We start from the raw sequence: 18,711 nt of genomic DNA on the forward strand, positions 1-18,711 counted from the left end.
CAACCCCTTTTAACGTACACGAAGCGGCAAGATGCCCCGCCTTACCGCAGTAGAGACACAATCCATTTACCAGGCGACATTGCCTCTCTCTGCTGGTAAGGCGGAGTTTACCGAGCTGCATGGGTTCCTCTGGTTCCGACGATTGAAGAGATGAAGTTGGAGGCGAAACCTCAGGCAGTAGTAGTGAAGCTCTGCGAAACGACCGCCGAAGGTCTCGTTGATGTTGACGATTCTCAATTCTTAATGCTAAATCAATAGCGGCCTCCAGAGATGTTGGAGGGTCCCGTGCAGCGACCTCGTCCTGGATATCTGGGTTGAGACCCTCAAGGAACTGAGAGCGTAGCACCGCGTCATTCCATCCACTGGTGACGGCCAGGGTCTTGAATGAAATAGCATAATCAGTGACAGAGGATCCACGCTGGAGCAATCTCACCAGCTCCGCGGCTGCCATGTCTCCTTGAATAGATCTATCAAAAAGTCTTAACATTTCCTCCTTGAGGGTCTCAAAGGAAACCGTGCACGGAGCTTTGGCCTCCCAAACAGCCATTCCCCAGTCTCTCGCTCTCCCGGTAAGCAGCGTCAGCACAAACGCTACCTTGGAAACAGCTGATGAAAACTTGCGAGGCTGGAGAGCGAAGACCAGGGAACATTGCTGAAGGAAAGCCCGGCAGGTGTTAGGATCGCCGTCAAATGTAGGTGGAGTAGCAGGGTGAGGTTCAGATTCCGCTCTGGAGGATGTTCCGCTGGAACCGGTGAGTTGAGGTTCTCCTAGCGATAGAGTGATCTGATCCAGGCGATTAGTAAGTTCAGTAAGCCGGTCAGAGAGAAGACGAAAGTCTCTTGAAGCTGCACTCAGAAGGGATGAATGTTGGTCAATCATTGCCCCCTGCTGGCTTAGTGCAGTCTGCACCGGATCTAGACTCTCAGAGCTCGCAGACTCCATTTCTGACGCGCTCATTTGTCAGGAAACACAAAGTCGGAGTCTCTTGCGAATAGTAATTTATTAGGAGAGAAGATATAGAGGTAGAAAAATCACTCCACAGTTCACGGCACCTCAACTAGTCCACAAACACACACAAGGAAAATCCAACGACGTAATCCTCTCGCAGATGGAATGAGAGTCTCAGCCGGGAAACCGGAATTCAGGTGTACTGCTTAAAGGCGAAGCGAACCTGAAGAGCCGGAGAACCGAAGCAAATCCCACGACGTAATCCACTCGCGGATGAACAGGAGTCTTAAACAGGAACCCGGAAATACAGGTGTACCGCTTGAAGGCGAAGCGAACCTGTAGAACCGGGGAACAGGATCAACGTGCATACAAACTAGTCCAGAGCCGAAACACAGGCTGTCAAACTCCAGCGCAGAGCAAACCCTCAGACGCCGATGACTGAACCTGAAGCGAGAGTAGATAAAGGTGAAGCAGAAATAAACGAGCTGTTGGAACCATGGACAGCGAGCGTGGCAGAGATCAACTAACAATGAGCGCGTGACAAAGACAGGACAAAAGGGCTATAAATAGAAAGGCAGAAACGAGACACAGCTGGAGGATAATTAGTGAAACAAGAGGGAGGAGTGAGTGCACACGAGAGGATCCATCACCAACAGGTAAATAAACACACACACCCACTACTGATCATCCCGGATTCGTGACAGTTACACTGTCAGTTAAGGAGCGCCATCTGATACTGTCTCATTTATACAGGCAGTGCAGCTCCCCTTGTGTTTTTTAGAGAGATGTGCAATCATTGCGGTGATCTGAAATGACGATTATTTAATCATATGTGGAAATAAATCGGATATGAATCGGATACATGCATTCGCGTCCACAATGTAAGCGGACGGATCAGATATTCCCGCGTCAAGCTGTGTAGTGCGTCACTAAAAATGCAACGCTGGCAAATGATGTCAAGTCAGGTGGACACATTACTTTTCTTGGCACAGAATAGAGGACGACAGCTCCACTTAGTGGAGTAAAGCTGAAGTTTTACGTCTTGTTACAGAAAAAAAGCTCTTTAATCTTGTATAATAATTTTGTCTGTCCATTGCATGTCGCGAAATGTTAATTCCTCTGTGGTTTAAGCTTTCCCGGATACAAGTCACTTTTAAAAGACGATGTAAGTGGGTCGTCAAAAAAATCGGATACAGGAATGAGGCATCAAGATTTGCTGTGTAAAATGAGTGATTTCAGTAGGACGTGGTGGGATTGCTCTATTTCCTTTCATCAAGCCAGCCAATGGGAAAACTATATCTATCTGACCAGACGGTGTTTGTGACAGTATGGATACAAAGAGGCGATGGTGGCGGCACACAGGGAGGAACATCATGACTGTGTAAAACTGAGACTGAACGACAACCAACAATGTTGCCTGAAGCAGTTCATGCAAAAAATGAAAATTTCATCATTTACTCATCTTGTCATTTTCAACGTGAACGCTTTTGTTTATTTCCATGGTATACATAATGGATAATTTACACTACACTTAACAGTGTTCACATGCGTTACTGTGTCAAAGATTCATGTGTGTTGCCCAGAATAAACAGCAGCAGCATATGACACGAGGCCGGGTAAATACAATTTTAGGGGAACTGTTGCTTTAATGGGCACTTTTTGTTTGCGTAGACATAAAATGATATGCCTATTCAGACTCTGACCTTTTTTTAATCTTCTCATTTAATTTAGAGTTAAGGGAGCCAGACATCCTTGTATGAAATCCCTCAGGGTGTCAGGTTGACCAGGTTAATGTTTCACACTTACACACACACACACATAGAAATGGATTGTAAGCTTTCTTCAGTGTCATCGTTTGCTGGTTTATCTAAACAGGAAACAAGCTTGTTCTGTACAACAAAACACATCCACGGGGAGATTGCGCTTGCCACCTCCGCACGCTCTCTGATAGACAAATAACATAATCAATCCACAGTAGGTGAGCTCGATTAGATATGATTTCAGTAATAAGATCCCCCTGAAACTGTCAAAAGGTGTCGGTTTCGTGTGAGAAATTATCACCAGAAGTAGTCGAGCCGTTTACTAAGACGTGTCCTCTACTTTTAACCCTTTTACGGATGAGCTCGCGCCAATTAGTGCATTTTAAACGCCCACTCAGACAGAGCAGAGGCGAGAGAGAGAGAACTCATTCTTATCTTTCTAAAGGACAGAACGGTGTTTTGGTCTTCATTCCTCACCTAGCAACGCAGTGTCAAGCGTGCAATGCAGATTTTAATTTTCCATTAGTCTCGCTCAGTGCCATATTTGACTTGGGTGCAAATTTAGGGACGTTTGCTGCGTCATTCATATTTTTAGTACAACATCGCTTCTGATATAATAGAAAGCATGGATCATAGATGCAGGAGGAAAACATGCTTTAGATCAGCAACAGTTAACAAATGATCAATTGTGAATCTTATCAGGTGAAAGGTGTGCATACTCGGTTTTATCAACAGGATTTATATAGCATAAGATAGATCATCGTAAATCTAAAAGGGACACAAAATGAAATCAGACTTGGTTAGAAAATATGTGACTTAATGTAAAACTATAAATGAATTCTGTGCATGGTAATGACATATCGTGAGCCTCAAACACGATTGTTTACTCTTTCTTATGTAAACCTCGTGCATGCAAAAGGCCGCTGGAAAGGCCAATCTCAACATTACACCAACTGTGACGTTACAGTCGTGATGTACACCCCAACATTAAATTACACATGAAATTAAAGGGACACAAGGCAGCATTTTTATGTTAATAAATCATCTTCGTAAGTCGGTGGTTAAATGACTCATTACAGGACGAATGAAGACTCTCTCGCCCGCCCCTACCGCTTGCAAGTTCGGTGTTTCCGACCCACCTTCCTTCAGTTTTGCAAAGTCTCAGATATCGCGAGAAGCAGGATCACTTTACGGCAAACAACACAGAGGCAGGTGAACGAAACACGGCGAGCGTTTGTTGCAAATGGCAGAGCCGGGGAAGAAGCAGCGAAAACCCTTGCCCATACGTGCCATTCTTCCCGGACGCGTCCTGGCCAGGATTTCGGGGTGCGTCTTCCGGAAGTCATATTTGTCGACCGCATACGTCATAGAGGATTATTATTATATTACAGAAAAGCAACCGTTACATTTTAAGGTAAGAATGATACTACGATTGTATGTCTTATGTTTTAACTGAATGGCGTATGCAAATACGACTTCCGGAAGACGCACCAAAATCCTGGCCAGGACGCGTCCGGGAAGAATGGCACGTATGGTCACCCTATATAATATATAGTATATATATACACGTATTTGTCTAAAGTTATGTTAGTAAGGTCTATAAGTTCATCTGGTCGAATGACGTTTCCCCTTTGCTTGTCTATATTTATTTATTTATTTATTTATAATTATATTATTCTTATGTCCACTCTTCCACAAAACAAAACACGAAAGCAGTAGTTTGCCTCGTTCATATCGGTCGTTCACAGTAAAAATACTATTATGCATGACAACACAATAAAAATAAAAAATCAGTTGGAAAGAAATATTACTTGCCTAACTTAGATATACATAACTGGATTGGAAATAGTCGGTTCTTCTGATGTGTTGACAGCTGATAAGCTGGGTTGCGAGGGGGGACAAAAGTTCGTTTTTACGTCAGTGAGTATGAAAGCATTTACTTCCAGACAGGAGCTCATAGAGAAATAATACTCAGACTTGCCTGGTGTCCCTTTAAGTACAATGTTGTGACTGTGGCTGCTAAGTTAGCGCTATATGCTAGTTAATGCTATATGTTAGTGTTTAGGCGGAAGTTCTACTATTGACGTTACAGTCAACACAAACTTACCACTCAAAAACGTCCATTTCCAATATCAGATTTTTTTTTTCTCAAATTCTGTATCTTTGTCTGATACAGGCTCAAGCACACACACAGAGCTACTGAAGGAGCTGCTCTGAGAAACAGCCAATTAGAGCAGAGCTCAACATTATTATTCATGACCCTTTAAGTTAATAATAGACCATTTCATTCTCAAGGCAAACCCTAGGGTTTTAAATGGACATGTAAAACCATCCCTTGATTATTTTTTTGCGCTTAATAAAGTCACATACCTTCTATGTAGATATCAGAGAACAATTTAACACTTTTTAATGCATTCTTTGGCACATTTAAGCTTATGTCAAGAAGATACTACTACTACACCACTATCAGATGCAAAAACCCAAATATTTGCCATTTTGCTTTTCTCTATTTGCTGTCAGTGAAATGGCTGAGTGTGTCAAAGTGTGACCGGATTACATAACACAGCTACATAAGGCAGGACAGACACAGGCTGTGTTTAAAAACCTTTACTGGACATCTAAAAATGCTGAAACCACGAGAATGCATATACTTAACCAATGCTCATGCAAATACTAATGTTGGAATTACTAATATTAATAACAACTCAGGTTAACAATGACACCTCAACTAATATTGCAATTACTAAAGTAACAACTTAGATTATCATTGACACCTCCACTAATATTACAATTAATACTAATAATAACAACTCAGATTAACAATGACACCTCCACTAATAACCTACTAATGTACTCATTTACATAAATACGTTTGACATTAATAATACCGATGCTCATTCTCATAGCAATATTCTACATATCCTCACACTAATCCCAGCATCACAACCATAATGTTAATACTACTACTACTACTACTGTGCTAATATTAATACTCATACAGTACAACTGCCTAATGTCTAAAAATTTTGTGATTACTGTCAATACTACTAATAAACCACATCCTAATACTCATACTATTCCAATAACAAATAATACCAATTTTCGTGAGTACTCAACACTATTGCTAATACTACTGATAATGCATATTCTAATAGACCCCTTCAAGGTTTGTAAACATTGAATGACTATCGGGTGCGCGCACAGCATGGGGTCAAACTGTTCATACCATTTAGGCTTTCTAGTTTAATCTAACAGGGCTGAAAAATGATGACTTACCAGAAATGAAGTGAGCACTACAAACAGAAGCCTCCTTGATATTTGCATTGTCCCAGTCTGCACGTTTAATTGCGTGCAGCCACAGATGTTGTATTTTTTGTTTTTGAGATTCTGCTGGAATCCCGAAAAACTTAAGGGCAGACCTGATGCGATTTTCTGAACTCAATCTGCTGTAATGACTTTTCTGACCCCGACATGCGCAGTGGGAACCGCCTGTGACGTGAACTGTGAAGGGGTCTATACTCATACTAATGCAATGACTAATATTTTCTTTGAGTATTTAATAATATTGCCAAAACTACTGATAATGCACACACTCATACTCATACTATTGGAATGACAAATAGTACCAATTATGCGAGTACTAAATACTATTGCCATGCTTCCAATAAACCACATACACATTTGCAATGGCTAATAATACTAGTTTTGGTAGTACACATACTATTGGTAATACTACTAATAAACCACATACTATTGCAAGATATTTTGCGAGAACTAAATACTATTGCCAAAACTACTAATAAACCACATACTATTGCACCGGCTAATAATACTACTATTTTAAAACTAAAAATATAATACTATTAATAATACTATTTTGGTAGTACTCATACCATTGCCAATACTACTAATAATGCACATACCAATAGTCATACTATTGCAACGACTAATAATGGTAATTTTGCGATAACTAAATACTATTGCCACTGTACTAACCACATACTAATAGTATTCAATGGCTAATAATACTAATTTTGGTGGTACTCATAGCCTGCTGACAATCCTAATAAACCACATACTATTGCAATTACTAATTATACTAATTTACCCTGCAGAAAAAACAGCATCGACCAGCATAATTCCTATGCTGGTCCATGTGGGTTTGGTGTTGGTTTAGCTGGTGGTCACCAGCATACCAGTAGCAAAATACAACATATGCTGGTCTGCTGGTATGTCCAGCATGGTATGCTGGTGCTGGTATGCTGATGACCACCAGCTAAACCAGCACCAAACCAGCATGGGAATTATGCTGGTCTTGCTGGTATGCTGTTTTTTTCTGCAGGGTAGCTACTGTAGTACTCATGCTATTGCCAGTATATAATAAAGCACATACTCTTGTACTATTGCATTGACTAATAATAGTAATTTTGGTAGTACTCATAGCATGTTGACAATACTAATAAACCACATAATATTGCAGTTACAAATTATACTAATTTAGCTACTGTAGTACTCGTGCTATTGCCAGTATAATGCACATATTAATACTCATATTATTGCAATGACCTTATAATAGTAATTTTGCACATACTTATAGTATTGCAATGGCTAATAATAAGAATTTTGGTAGTCCTCATAGCTTGCTGACACTACTAATAAACCACATACTATTGCAATTACTAATTATATTAATTTAGCTACTGTAGTATTCATGCTTTTGCCAGTATATAATAATGCACAAACTAATACTCATCCTATTGCAATGACTAATAATACGAATTTTGGTAGTACTCATAGCTTGCTGACACTACTAATAAACCACATACTATTGCAATTACTAATTATATTAATTTAGCTACTGTAGTACTCATGCTATTGCCAGTATATAATAATGCGCATACTAATACTCATCCTACTGCAATGACTAATAATAGTAATTTTGGTAGTACTCATAGCGAGTTGACAATACTAATAAACCACATACTATTGCAGTTACTAATTTAGCTACTGTAGTACTCGTCCTATTGCCAGTATATAAAATGCATATTCTAATACTCATACTGTTGCAATGACTAATAATAGTAATTTTGGTAGTACTCATAGCGAGCTTACACTACTAATAAACCACATACTATTGCAATTACCAATTATACTATTTCAGCTACTGTAGTACTCATGCTATTGCCAGTATATAATAATGCACATACTAATACTCATCCTATTGCAATGACTAATACTAGTAATTTTGGTAGTACTCATAGCGAGTTGACAATACAAATAAACCACATACTATTGCAGTTTCTAATTTAGCTACTGTAGTACTCGTCCTATTGCCAGTATATAATAATGCATATACTAATACTCATACTGTTGCAATGATTAATAATAGTAATTTTGGTAGAAGCCTACTCATAGCGAGCTTACACTACTAATAAACCACATACTATTGCACTTACTAATTATACTAATTTAGCTACTGTAGTACTCGTGCTATTGCCAGTATATAATAATGCACATACTAATACTCCTATTGTTGCAATGACTAATAATAGTAATTTTGGTTGTACTCATAGCGAGCTAACACTACTAATAAACCACATACTATTGCAATTACCAATTATACCCCTTCAGCTACTGTAGTACTCATGCTATTGCCAGTATACAATAATGCGCATACTAATACTCATCCTATTGCAATGACTAATAATAGTTATTTTGGTAGTACTCATAACGAGTTGACAATACTATTTAACCACATACTATTGCAGTTACTAATTTAGCTACTGTAGTACTCGTCCTATTGCCAGTATATAATAATGCACATACTAATACTCTACTCATACTATTGCAATGACTAATAATAGTAATTTTGGTAGTACTCATATCCTGCTGACATTACTATGTTATTGCAATTACTAATTATACTAATTTAGCTACTGCAGATTCTCATGTTAATGCCAGTATATAACAATGCACATACTAATACTCATATTATTGCAATTACCAACAATACTAATTTTGCTAATGCTATTGCCAGTACTAAGAATAATGCACATACTACATGTAATCAGCAATTCTTTCACATATGTAGTTACTTTAATTTGTACAGCACATACTGTATAAAAACAGCAGCATGTGTGAATGAATAGTTATAATTGTCTACCTGTCGTCTGTCTGCCAGTCCCCGAGCAACAGGTCTCGGAACCGGTACCGCGGTGGCAGCGGCAGAACCTCCTTCTCCAGCTCCACCATAGTCAACACCGAGCCCAAATCACCGCGTAATAAAAATTCAAAACACCTTTCCCCCTCGTTTATCCCTCCGATGGCATTATTTCAGGTTGCGCACATGTATGAAGTGTTGTCATCATCACTCAGTGATAGCACACAGAGAGGAGAGATCCCGATCACAGGAGCGAGTGTGCAACTGGTGCCTGCTGTCAAAACACAGATGTGAAACACATCGCCTGGACATCCTGAGCCCAACACGTCCTAGTGCTTTTCTTGGTGTTTCACATCAGCTGTAACAGTTGCCAGCTATTGCTGCCATGCGGTATTATTTCACCATTGTACTGGATTGATGTGCTGCACGCGCTGTGTTAGTCTTCAGAAGTGATGTGGCATTTGAGGGGTGGGTAAGTTCATTTGTAACCCATCTAGTTGCATCCCGCCTTTAAAAATGTCGTCTGCTGCATTTACCAAGTAAACCCATTTTGGTTCAGAGAACGGTATAATGTTCACTTATGGTTACAGAAGAACCTATAGAGAACGTTACTGTATGTTGATTGGTTCCCATAATGCGTTATGCATCTGCGTTTGTGCGTAAAATGCATAATCATTAAACACTGATGTGGGTATGTCAGGCAAAGTACTTGATCATAAAAATATTTTCATCACATCTATAATTGATCAAAAGCAAAAGTCGCCAAATATAGCGTATTGAAATGATCCCCCTTATTCCAGAATTAAAAGGCAATACGATGGATTTGCTCATAAGCACCATAACATCTGCATAATTGCAATATTTAATATGAATGCTATTAGACTAGTCTAGCAGTCTGAAAGTAATGAACCAGCACCTGTTGCAGTTTTGACATGGATTATTCAGTAAGGCAGAGGGAAAACACACACGCGCTTAGCATAATAATGTGATCAAAATAAAAAAGTCACATTTCCATGCTGGAGTCAAATTAATTGTGTTGTCACATTCAATTTCTCTCATTCGACTGAAACCAATTCAGTGCAGAGCTCATGCTGTCAGTTATCTATACAATACACTGATGTTCTGCCCCCTGGTGGATTTATATTAAAGCCTAATAAATCATTTGTAGTCAGGTGCTGGAAAGTTTAATATAACCTCAAACTCAACCTTTACAGGTTTTCACAGCACACTTGAACGGTTTAATATCAAGAGTGACCCAGATCATGGCTTAAAGGGATAGTTCAACCAAAAAATGAAAATTCTGTCATCATTTCCCCACTCTCATGTTGTTACAAACTTCTTTGTTCTGATGAACACTAAGGAAGATATTTTGAGAAATGTTTGTAACCAATCCGATCGTGAGACCCATTAACTTCCATAGTTAGCAAAATAATGCTATTGAAGTGAATGGGGTTTGGTTACAAACATTCCTCAATATATATATATATATATTTGTATATTAGACTAAATACAGTAAATGTTGACAAAATTTACATTTTGGGTGAACTATCCCTTTAAGCTGCAGAATGCCAATGAAACCCCATAACTGCAATAGTCATTTTAAAGCAACACCTGCATGTGTTGAATTATTTGCAGGTTTTGTTTCAATTGTTCATTTCAATTGTAGTATTTTGGTAATGAAACACTCCTAAAGATGCAAGGCATGAAGCTGCTTGTACTAAACACGCTCGTGCGAACATGAGACTCCACGTGTGGCCTGAACAATCACATCACAATTTTTGTAACAGCGTGAATGTCGCCTTAAGAAATAAATGTCTTGGGCAACACACTTTGGCAGATTTAGTTTGCTGTAGTTCTTCTAGAAAAATCTGATATGAAGTTTAGACTTTAATAAAGTCACTAGATCTGATTTAACATGACGTGATACATACAGCTGCAAAAAACATCTGCAAGTGCCACAGTTTTACTGCATTCATTAATACACTCACCTAAAGGATTATTAGGAACACCATACTAATACTGTGTTTGACCCCCTTTCGCCTTCAGAACTGCCTTAATTCTACGTGGCATTGATTCAACAAGGTGCTGAAAGCATTCTTTAGAAATGTTGGCCCATATTGATAGGATAGCATCTTGCAGTTGATGGAGATTTGTGGGATGCACATCCAGGGCACGAAGCTCCCGTTCCACCACATCCCAAAGATGCTCTATTGGGTTGAGATCTGGTGACTGTGGGGGCCATTTCAAAGCATTTGCATTTAAAGGTACAGACATTAAAACAGCATGTTTTTGGTTTTGGTGAGTGTAGTTAAAATAATAAAGTATGAATAAAATATTTTATTTACAAAACAAAAATAAGAAGGTAAAAAAGTTTACATTATAATAACAAAATGCATAAAACCCCCACAAAAATAAATCCTATTAAAGGCAAGCTTCTTGTAAAATCATCCTTTACAACCTTAACCCACTTAGTCGACAGTGATGTTTACAGATTGTAGCGCCTCTACGGCCCAGGAAGGGTACTGTTCACTGGATGAGAACATCCTCTTCATAAACGCTTTCACAAACTCAGGAAACCTCTTCTCGATGATGCTCTGACGTACCGATCGCATGAGGGTGAGCTAAAGTGCGAACAGAAGTAAATGAAATCACAACAATAAATACTTTAAGCAAAATGTAAACCTGTGTGGTAATACCTGGTAGGAGATGTTATGGATGGTAATGTGATGCATGGCTGCAGTGTCACTCTTGAACAGGGCGTGAAGATAAGCCCGACTGTGTCTGTCAGATTTTTAAGCAAAGAAAACAATCATGTTTTTAGCTTTATGCCAGTCCTGGAACGATATTAAGGTGAGTAAATGATAACATTTATTGGTGAACTAATAGTTTATGTACAGCATTCCAATACCTTCTGCAGGTGGGACACTGGCAGTCAGGATCAATGGGCTGGAAGTCTTTAGCATATTGCTTTTGTTTGAGCTGCAGAGATCCCCAGGGAACCAAAGCTGAGCCAAATCTCTGAAACAGGCCGAAATTAATGTCATTTAAACTAACACAATACTAAGAGTGCTCACAAGCATCAATGGGATCATTAATGGATAATGTCAATCAACAATGAAGTCTTAAAGGTATGGGGTTAATTTTACCAGGTCAAAATTGTGCAAAAGCACTTAAAGGTGCAGTGTGTAACTTTTTGAAGGATCTGTTGACAGAAATGCAATATAATATACATAACTATATTATCAGTGGTGGATAAAGAGCTTATAAAATGAACTGTTTTGTTTTTATAACCCCTTAAAGGTGCAATTTGTAAGATATTTGCAGTAAAACATCCAAAAACAACTAGGCCAGTGCCATATATCCTGTCCAACTGATTACTATCAATATCTGTAATGTTTTCAACAACTTGTAAACCGTGAGAAAATTGCCATTCAAAACATTGACACGGGGCAGTGCAGTCTCCTGTCAATGACGTTAAAGCAACACTATGTAGTTTCCATGTAAAAATGACTTACAGCTCCCCCATGTGGTTGAAAAGCGCAACAGTGCCTGGTATCAGACACTCTTCTGCAGGCAGGGGGAGGGGCGGGGCTGTGTGCTCTACCCTCCACCGCCACTTTCAGAATGTGCTTGTAGCAGCTAGGAGGCTGCTCAGGTTGCAGCAACAGTACAATTTGTCCAGTTAAAAGTTGTTCTATCACTGAAATAATTTTAGAGACATTATTTAAAGGTAAAAAAACTACATAGTGTTGCTTTAATATCCACGTGACCCTTTGTTACCGCCTTTACTGATTTAAAAAGCATCGTGTACAAATGCGGAAGTATGCGTTAGCGCCTGTCGGGCTGCACGCTTGTTTATGGACTAAGGTTACTCTTTACCGTCTGTCACTGGTTGTGTCAGCAAAGACAGCTCCCGTAAGCGTACGGGCCAACCAAACGACCCAAGAAGAGTTTGGAACAAGATAAGAAAAAGAATGAGGATCAATATCGATGTTGCATGAGCTTCACGACAACATTTAACTAGACAGAGATGCTGATCTTGCTTGTGTTTTACGCGACGGGTGAGTTGTTTTGATTCGTAACTCTTCAATAATCGTATGCTATTATATGGATCACAAGATTAGTGTGTAGACTGTAATCAGTGCGTCTTCCCACGGACGATATAATGCACATCAAGTAGTATTGTACAGCAATAAGACACTTACTAATAGAGTAGAGTTTGGTACTGTACAGTCTATCATCATTTTACATCATTACCTCACAATAAGATTTGTACTGTCAATACATAATGTGAAAAATAATTTTAGATTGTAAGTTTGAACACTTAGGGCTCTATCTTACACCCGGCGCAATGCAGTGCAATGCGCGACGCAAGTGTCTTTCGCTAGTTCCACCCTAATTTTCACGTTTAGCGCCGCGTTGCTTAAATAGCAAATGCATTTGCGCCCCCTTTTGCGCCCATGGGCGTTCTGGTCTGAAAACGAGGTGTGTTCAGGCGCATTGTTGGCGCGTTGCTATTTTGAGGCAACTAAAATAGACTACGCCATTGACCAACAAAAACCTGCTCTAAAGTTTAAAGTCAATGACGCAATGTGTTTTATGTTATTTAAAGAGCGCATTAGTAATATGCGCCTATAAACGGGAGGACAACGCGGGGTTTGCTTATTACAAAGTACATGAATGCGCAGCAGCACAAAAATGCTTTTAAATATGAAAGATTAAAGGATTGAATGTAAAAGATTATTATTGAGTCTCTTGGACATAAATGAGGACTAATATGAGACGTTAGAAGGCGCAATGAGCTGCTTCACCTGCAGCCTGGTAAGTAAATAAATTCTTTGCTTTAAACAAATGCATCTGTTTTTAAATGTTTTTTTTTTAATGCTATACCTCATGGATTTATTGTAATGATGACTCTGTACCTGTGGATATGGTGAGATGAGAAAAAGTTTTAAGTAATGCTTAAAAAAACTCTTTGTTAAAAAAACGCTGTCCAAAGTGCTGAAACGTGAGGAGAGCCGTTTGTAAATTCTTTATCTCCTGTTTGTTACAAATAAAGTATTTTTAGAGTACAAACCTTATCTTACATACTTGTAAATTATGTTTTGATGATATTGGATAGCCACACATTTAAAGCAATTAAAAACCTGCTTTTTTACTTCCATGACTAAAAGAAAACGATTTTTAAAGGTTTTTATAAAAAAAGAACAATTTCAATACAAGTGAAAAACAACACAATTATTTAACATTAATCTTAAACTGGGGATCTTCTTCCTCCGCTTAGTTTTTCACTCCGTTATCTAAATAGGGATTAGACATAGCGCCAGCAACAGCAACAGGCTTTTAAAGGAGATGAGAGCTGAGACTCTCATTGGTTTATTGCATGTTACGCCCAAAATACTCCTATTATAATAGGACCAACCCTTTCCGACCATGCGCTCGGCGCAGAAACCATTTTTCCCGTCGTTAAATTAGCAAAAGTGGATTCGGACACGCCCATTTAGACGTTGCGCTGTGCGCTTTAGACAATGCGCTTAGATCGTTAAAATAGGGCCCTTAATTCTGCGCTGTGTTAACACGAATTTGGACTCATACTGTAACATCTATGACTAACAATTTCGTTTTGAACATCAAATATAACATTTTAGGTCAATTGAAAATTATTCAGACCGGACCCACAAATCGTAGGGCTGCCCAGATCGATCATCGTATGACATCTCGTGAGAGCTACTCACTAGTACTGCTTTTTGATCACTCTCATGATACTATGACACATCAATGATTTCTACTGCTGTAAAAGTGGAAACTGAGGATAAATCAGACATGACACAATTGAAAGGTGACCTTGTGGAGAGGAACACAATGCTTTTTAAAACTGAACTCTCTGGATGTGAACAAAAAACATAACACTGTGCTAGTAGTTATTGGATATTTTGATGCAAAAATCTTACATAAGGGATAGTTCACCCCAAAACAAACATTATCCCATGATTTACTCACCCTCAAGCCATCCGAGATTATTATCTTTTTTAGACAAACAAAATCTGAGTTATATTAGAAAATGTCCTGGCTGTTCCAAGCTTTATAGTGGTAGTAAATGGTGCTTCTGATTTAAAGCTCAAAAAAGTCCATTCATCCTTCACAGAAGTAATTCACACTGCATTTCCAGCATAGAGACAGAGCGCAGCGCGTCACAACCTGAAAACCACGCCCACCGGGGGGAAAGCGATCCAACAGTCTCCATTGACTTTGTATTGCAAAAGGCCGCCTCCTTGTCATTTCTGGCTTATAACAAAAAACTGAATAATGCCTAAAAGCTGCTGTGTGACAATATGTACAGCTAACTAGCCAAAGAACCCAGAAATAAGTTTTTATAAGCTGTTGAGCCGTAAAACCCAGTCTTTAAGGAGAATAAAGTGGATCGCCGACTGCGTTTCCCCCTATTGGACGCAGTTTTACTAATAGGAGTACTATGAAAAGTTGCCTGTTTCCATTTCTGTGTCTTTAAACGCTCGTTTTTTGAAGTCGACAGCTTATAAAAACGTTTTTGGTTTTTTTGCTTGTTAGATGTACACCTTGTCACACAGCAGCTTTAAGGTATTATTCTGTTTTTAAGTTTAATCTGTAAATAAGTTTTTGTAAGCTGTCGACCCCAAAAAACTAGCGTTTAAAGACACAAAAATGGATACAGGCAACTTTTCATAGTACTTCTATTAGTAGAACTGCGTCCACTAGGGGGAAACGTAGTCGGCGATCCACTTTATTCTCCTTAAAAACTGGGTTTTACGGCTCGACAGCTTATAAAAACTTATTTCTGGGTTCTTTGGCTTGTTAGCTGTACATATTGTCACACAGCAGCTTTTAGGCATTATTCAGTTTTTTGTTATAAGCCAGAAATGACAAGGAGGCGGCCTCTCGCAATACAAAGTCAATGGAGACGGTTGGATTGAATTTCCCCCGGTGGGCGTGTTTTTCAAATTTGCATAACTGCGCTCTGTCTCTATATGACGTAGAACGTAGTGTACAAGACGCATGGCGTAGTGACGAACTCCAATTCAAACAGATATGGCTGGGAAAAAACTCAACATTCTCTTTGTCTAATAGCGAAATCCTCTGACATTTTCTTTTAAATCCAGGTTTAGGATTTCTATTTCCTGAATGGCTTTTGTTTTGCTTTCTGTGCTTCCGCATTCGTCAGTACACCACTACATCTCGTATGCTACATCCTACGCTTAAAGCGCACTCTCTTGTGAATTTGCATCAGTCATTACCAGAAGCTAGTTATTTTCATTTGTAAGTTTTAAATATTTATATTTTCTAACAAAATCGCACTGATTCACTGACTCAGAAGGCCTTTATTAACCCCTTGGGAGCGTTGTGGATTACTTCTGTGAGGATGGATGGACTTTTTTTGGAGTTTAAACTAGAAGCACCATTTACTACCACTACAAAGCCCGGCACAGCATGACACCCTCCAACATAACTCAGATTGTGTTCGTCCAAACAAAGATAATCATATACAGATAGGATGGCTTGAGTGTGAGTGAATGATGGGGAAATTTTCCCTTTTGGGTGAACCACCCCTTTAATGCCAAAAACCTATTGGCCAAATTAAAAGCATATTATAATTATTCACCATTTTAATGAATTTTATATCAGCAGCAAAACATACTGTGAATATTCTATATAGTGCCCCAACCAGAGAAATCTATCACTTACTGCTGTACGAGTCGGGAAAACACAGTCAAACATATCACAGCCCAAGGCAACGCAGACCACCAGGTCCACTGCATAGCTATAAGACAAATAAAAAAAAACAATAAACATCCATAAAAAAAAAAACAGAGTAAACAGTACAAGCACCAAATCAAGTTGGCCTTACCCCACTCCCATGAGGTAACGGGGCTTTTCTCTGGGCAGGTGGTCTGTGCTTAAAGTGACCATCTTCCAAAAATCATCCTTCTCCTCTCCCCCACTTAAACCACCAATGGCAAAGCCTGGCACATCACGCTTTGTCATTTCTGTTGGAAGAGAGAAAAAGTAAAATCTTAAAATGAATAATTCATGAATTTGCAATAAAGACAGTAAGTTAATTGCTATATACCGTGGTGTAGCTCTAATACCACTTTACAAAAATAGACTATATTAATTCCATAGAAATGAATAGATGATGTTAAATAATGACATGCTGTGCACACCATCTAAACAAGCCTTGCGTAGTTTTGCATCAAGTCCCCCTTGTATAATGGCAAACAAATTCTGTCTGTCTGGATTTTTATTTGCTGCGATGCAGCGGTCCAGCCAGCGCACCGAGCGGTGCATCGCCTCTTCCACCCGTGGCCCTTTCACAGTACTGCTGACCACATCATCCAGTTGCATCATAATATCCGAACCTGCACACAATGCAGAGAATTACAGTCCACTGGGGATATAAAGTCTCGACTAAGCATCATTATACATTCTGAGATAATGATCTGCAACAGGCGTCGTACCCAAGCTGTTCTGTATGGCAATGGATTGCTCAGGGGTAAGCAGGATTTCTTTGCCATCATACGGGGAACGAAACGTGACCCCCTCCTCTGTTACTTCAGAAAGTTCGACTAGAGACACCATCTGGAACCCTCCGCTGTCCTAGAAATAGAAATGAGGAGTAAAACACAAAATTTGGGTAAAATTAGACTATGATGTACAACCCCACCAGCTGGTGGAGAAACCATACCAACTAAATAACAAAAAATACTATTTAAAATTACTACAGTAGCCTGCTCTGGATTGTACCTTTTTTACCATATTGTACTACACATTATAGATAATATATGGCTACTGTACTGAGACAATTGTCCATTTTTAATACCAATACTATAGTTCAAATATGGTTACTATAGTAAAACCATGGGTAATTGTCACAAAGACATTTTTGTTGTTGTGCATGCTTACCGTTAAAAGATTTCTTTTCCAGTTCATAAATCCATGCAATCCTTTGGCTTTCTCTATTAACTCAGGACCCTGTTTGAACACATAGATATCCATGTAAAATACTATAGTATACTTTAGTATTTACTATAGTAAACTGTATTAAAATTTTACTGCAATTCATCAATTCACCGTAGTATATACTACAGAAAACTTTAGTATACATAAAGTACTACATTATTCAACAGTACACTTCTATTATCTACAGTTTACTATAGTAAATAACTTATGCATTCAATAAGTTCGATCTAAAGCGATTTACATGGCATTCAATCTATAACTGTGTCCCTGTGATCGAACCAACTACCTTTGCGTTGCAAATGAGCTGCATGAATACTACATTATATATATTTTTTTTACGTGGGACAAAGTTTTAAACATAATGCATTGATCTCATTCATTTCTTCATCATTCATGGCCACATACCGGTCTCATACCCAAGTGGTACGTGTTGCCCAGGCATATGTGACAGTCCAGATCTTCCAGCTGGTCTACAGTGATCCCCTTCATGGTACCCTGGGTGCCCACCGGCATAAATACCGGGGTACTGACAGTGCTGTGGGGTAGAATAAGAGTAGAAGCTCGCGCTTTGCTGACGGGACACTCGGCCACGATACGAAAAACAAGAGGAACGGCAGAAGATAAAGTTTTTACTGATGCCATACTGCTCTTACAATCATGTGTGCTTATTTCTATGGGCGCAGCCATTTTGAAAAGTGTTTGTAGTGAACGACACCAGGCAGGAAGTGGCTCAAGAGTCTCTTCTGACTCAAGATTATAACCATAATTAAAGCTAAATTTTTGTAATTGTATGGATTGTCCTTAAATGTTTGGTCAAGTTCTTCTGATAAGAGGCAACTATATTAGAG

General features: G+C 39.0%; 2 protein-coding genes across 3 annotated transcripts in view; both read right to left on the bottom strand.

Annotated features, from left to right (window-relative positions):
* The window catches only part of kcnt2b (potassium sodium-activated channel subfamily T member 2b), a 140,258-nt gene extending 130,744 nt beyond the window's left edge, over nucleotides 1–9,514 (bottom strand). The window contains exon 1 of one of the 2 annotated variants that reach the window (XM_055186398.2): nucleotides 8,873–9,514. In XM_055186398.2, the coding sequence (XP_055042373.2) occupies nucleotides 8,873–8,961 (89 nt within the window). In that variant the 5' untranslated portion in view covers nucleotides 8,962–9,514. The remainder of the gene's footprint in view (nucleotides 1–8,872) is intronic. The other variant, XM_055186402.2, reaches the window with a different exon arrangement.
* Nucleotides 9,515–11,191: 1,677 nt separating this feature from the next.
* Nucleotides 11,192–18,599, bottom strand: qtrt1 (queuine tRNA-ribosyltransferase 1). Its single transcript, XM_055186414.2, has 9 exons — nucleotides 18,269–18,599; nucleotides 17,807–17,875; nucleotides 17,362–17,500; nucleotides 17,068–17,262; nucleotides 16,752–16,890; nucleotides 16,589–16,664; nucleotides 11,778–11,887; nucleotides 11,566–11,650; nucleotides 11,192–11,490 (listed from the first exon to the last, which is right to left on the bottom strand). Exons 1-9 carry the CDS (start codon nucleotides 18,548–18,550, stop codon nucleotides 11,338–11,340), a joined length of 1,248 nt encoding a protein of 415 aa, XP_055042389.1. The 5' UTR covers nucleotides 18,551–18,599; the 3' UTR covers nucleotides 11,192–11,337.
* Nucleotides 18,600–18,711: the final 112 nt, after the last annotated feature.

This window comes from Misgurnus anguillicaudatus, chromosome 19 (assembly GCF_027580225.2).
Source record: "Misgurnus anguillicaudatus chromosome 19, ASM2758022v2, whole genome shotgun sequence".
Taxonomy (NCBI): domain Eukaryota; kingdom Metazoa; phylum Chordata; class Actinopteri; order Cypriniformes; family Cobitidae; genus Misgurnus; species Misgurnus anguillicaudatus.

Coding starts and splice junctions, on each gene's coding strand:
- qtrt1 (XM_055186414.2), bottom strand. CDS start 18,550: ATGGCTGCGCCCATAGAAATAAGCACACATGATTGTAAGAGCAGTATG. Junction 17,263..17,361: donor TGCCATACAGAACAGCTTGG/GTACGACGCCTG, acceptor CATTGTGTGCAG/GTTCGGATATTATGATGCAA. Junction 11,651..11,777: donor CAGTGTCCCACCTGCAGAAG/GTATTGGAATGC, acceptor AAAATCTGACAG/ACACAGTCGGGCTTATCTTC.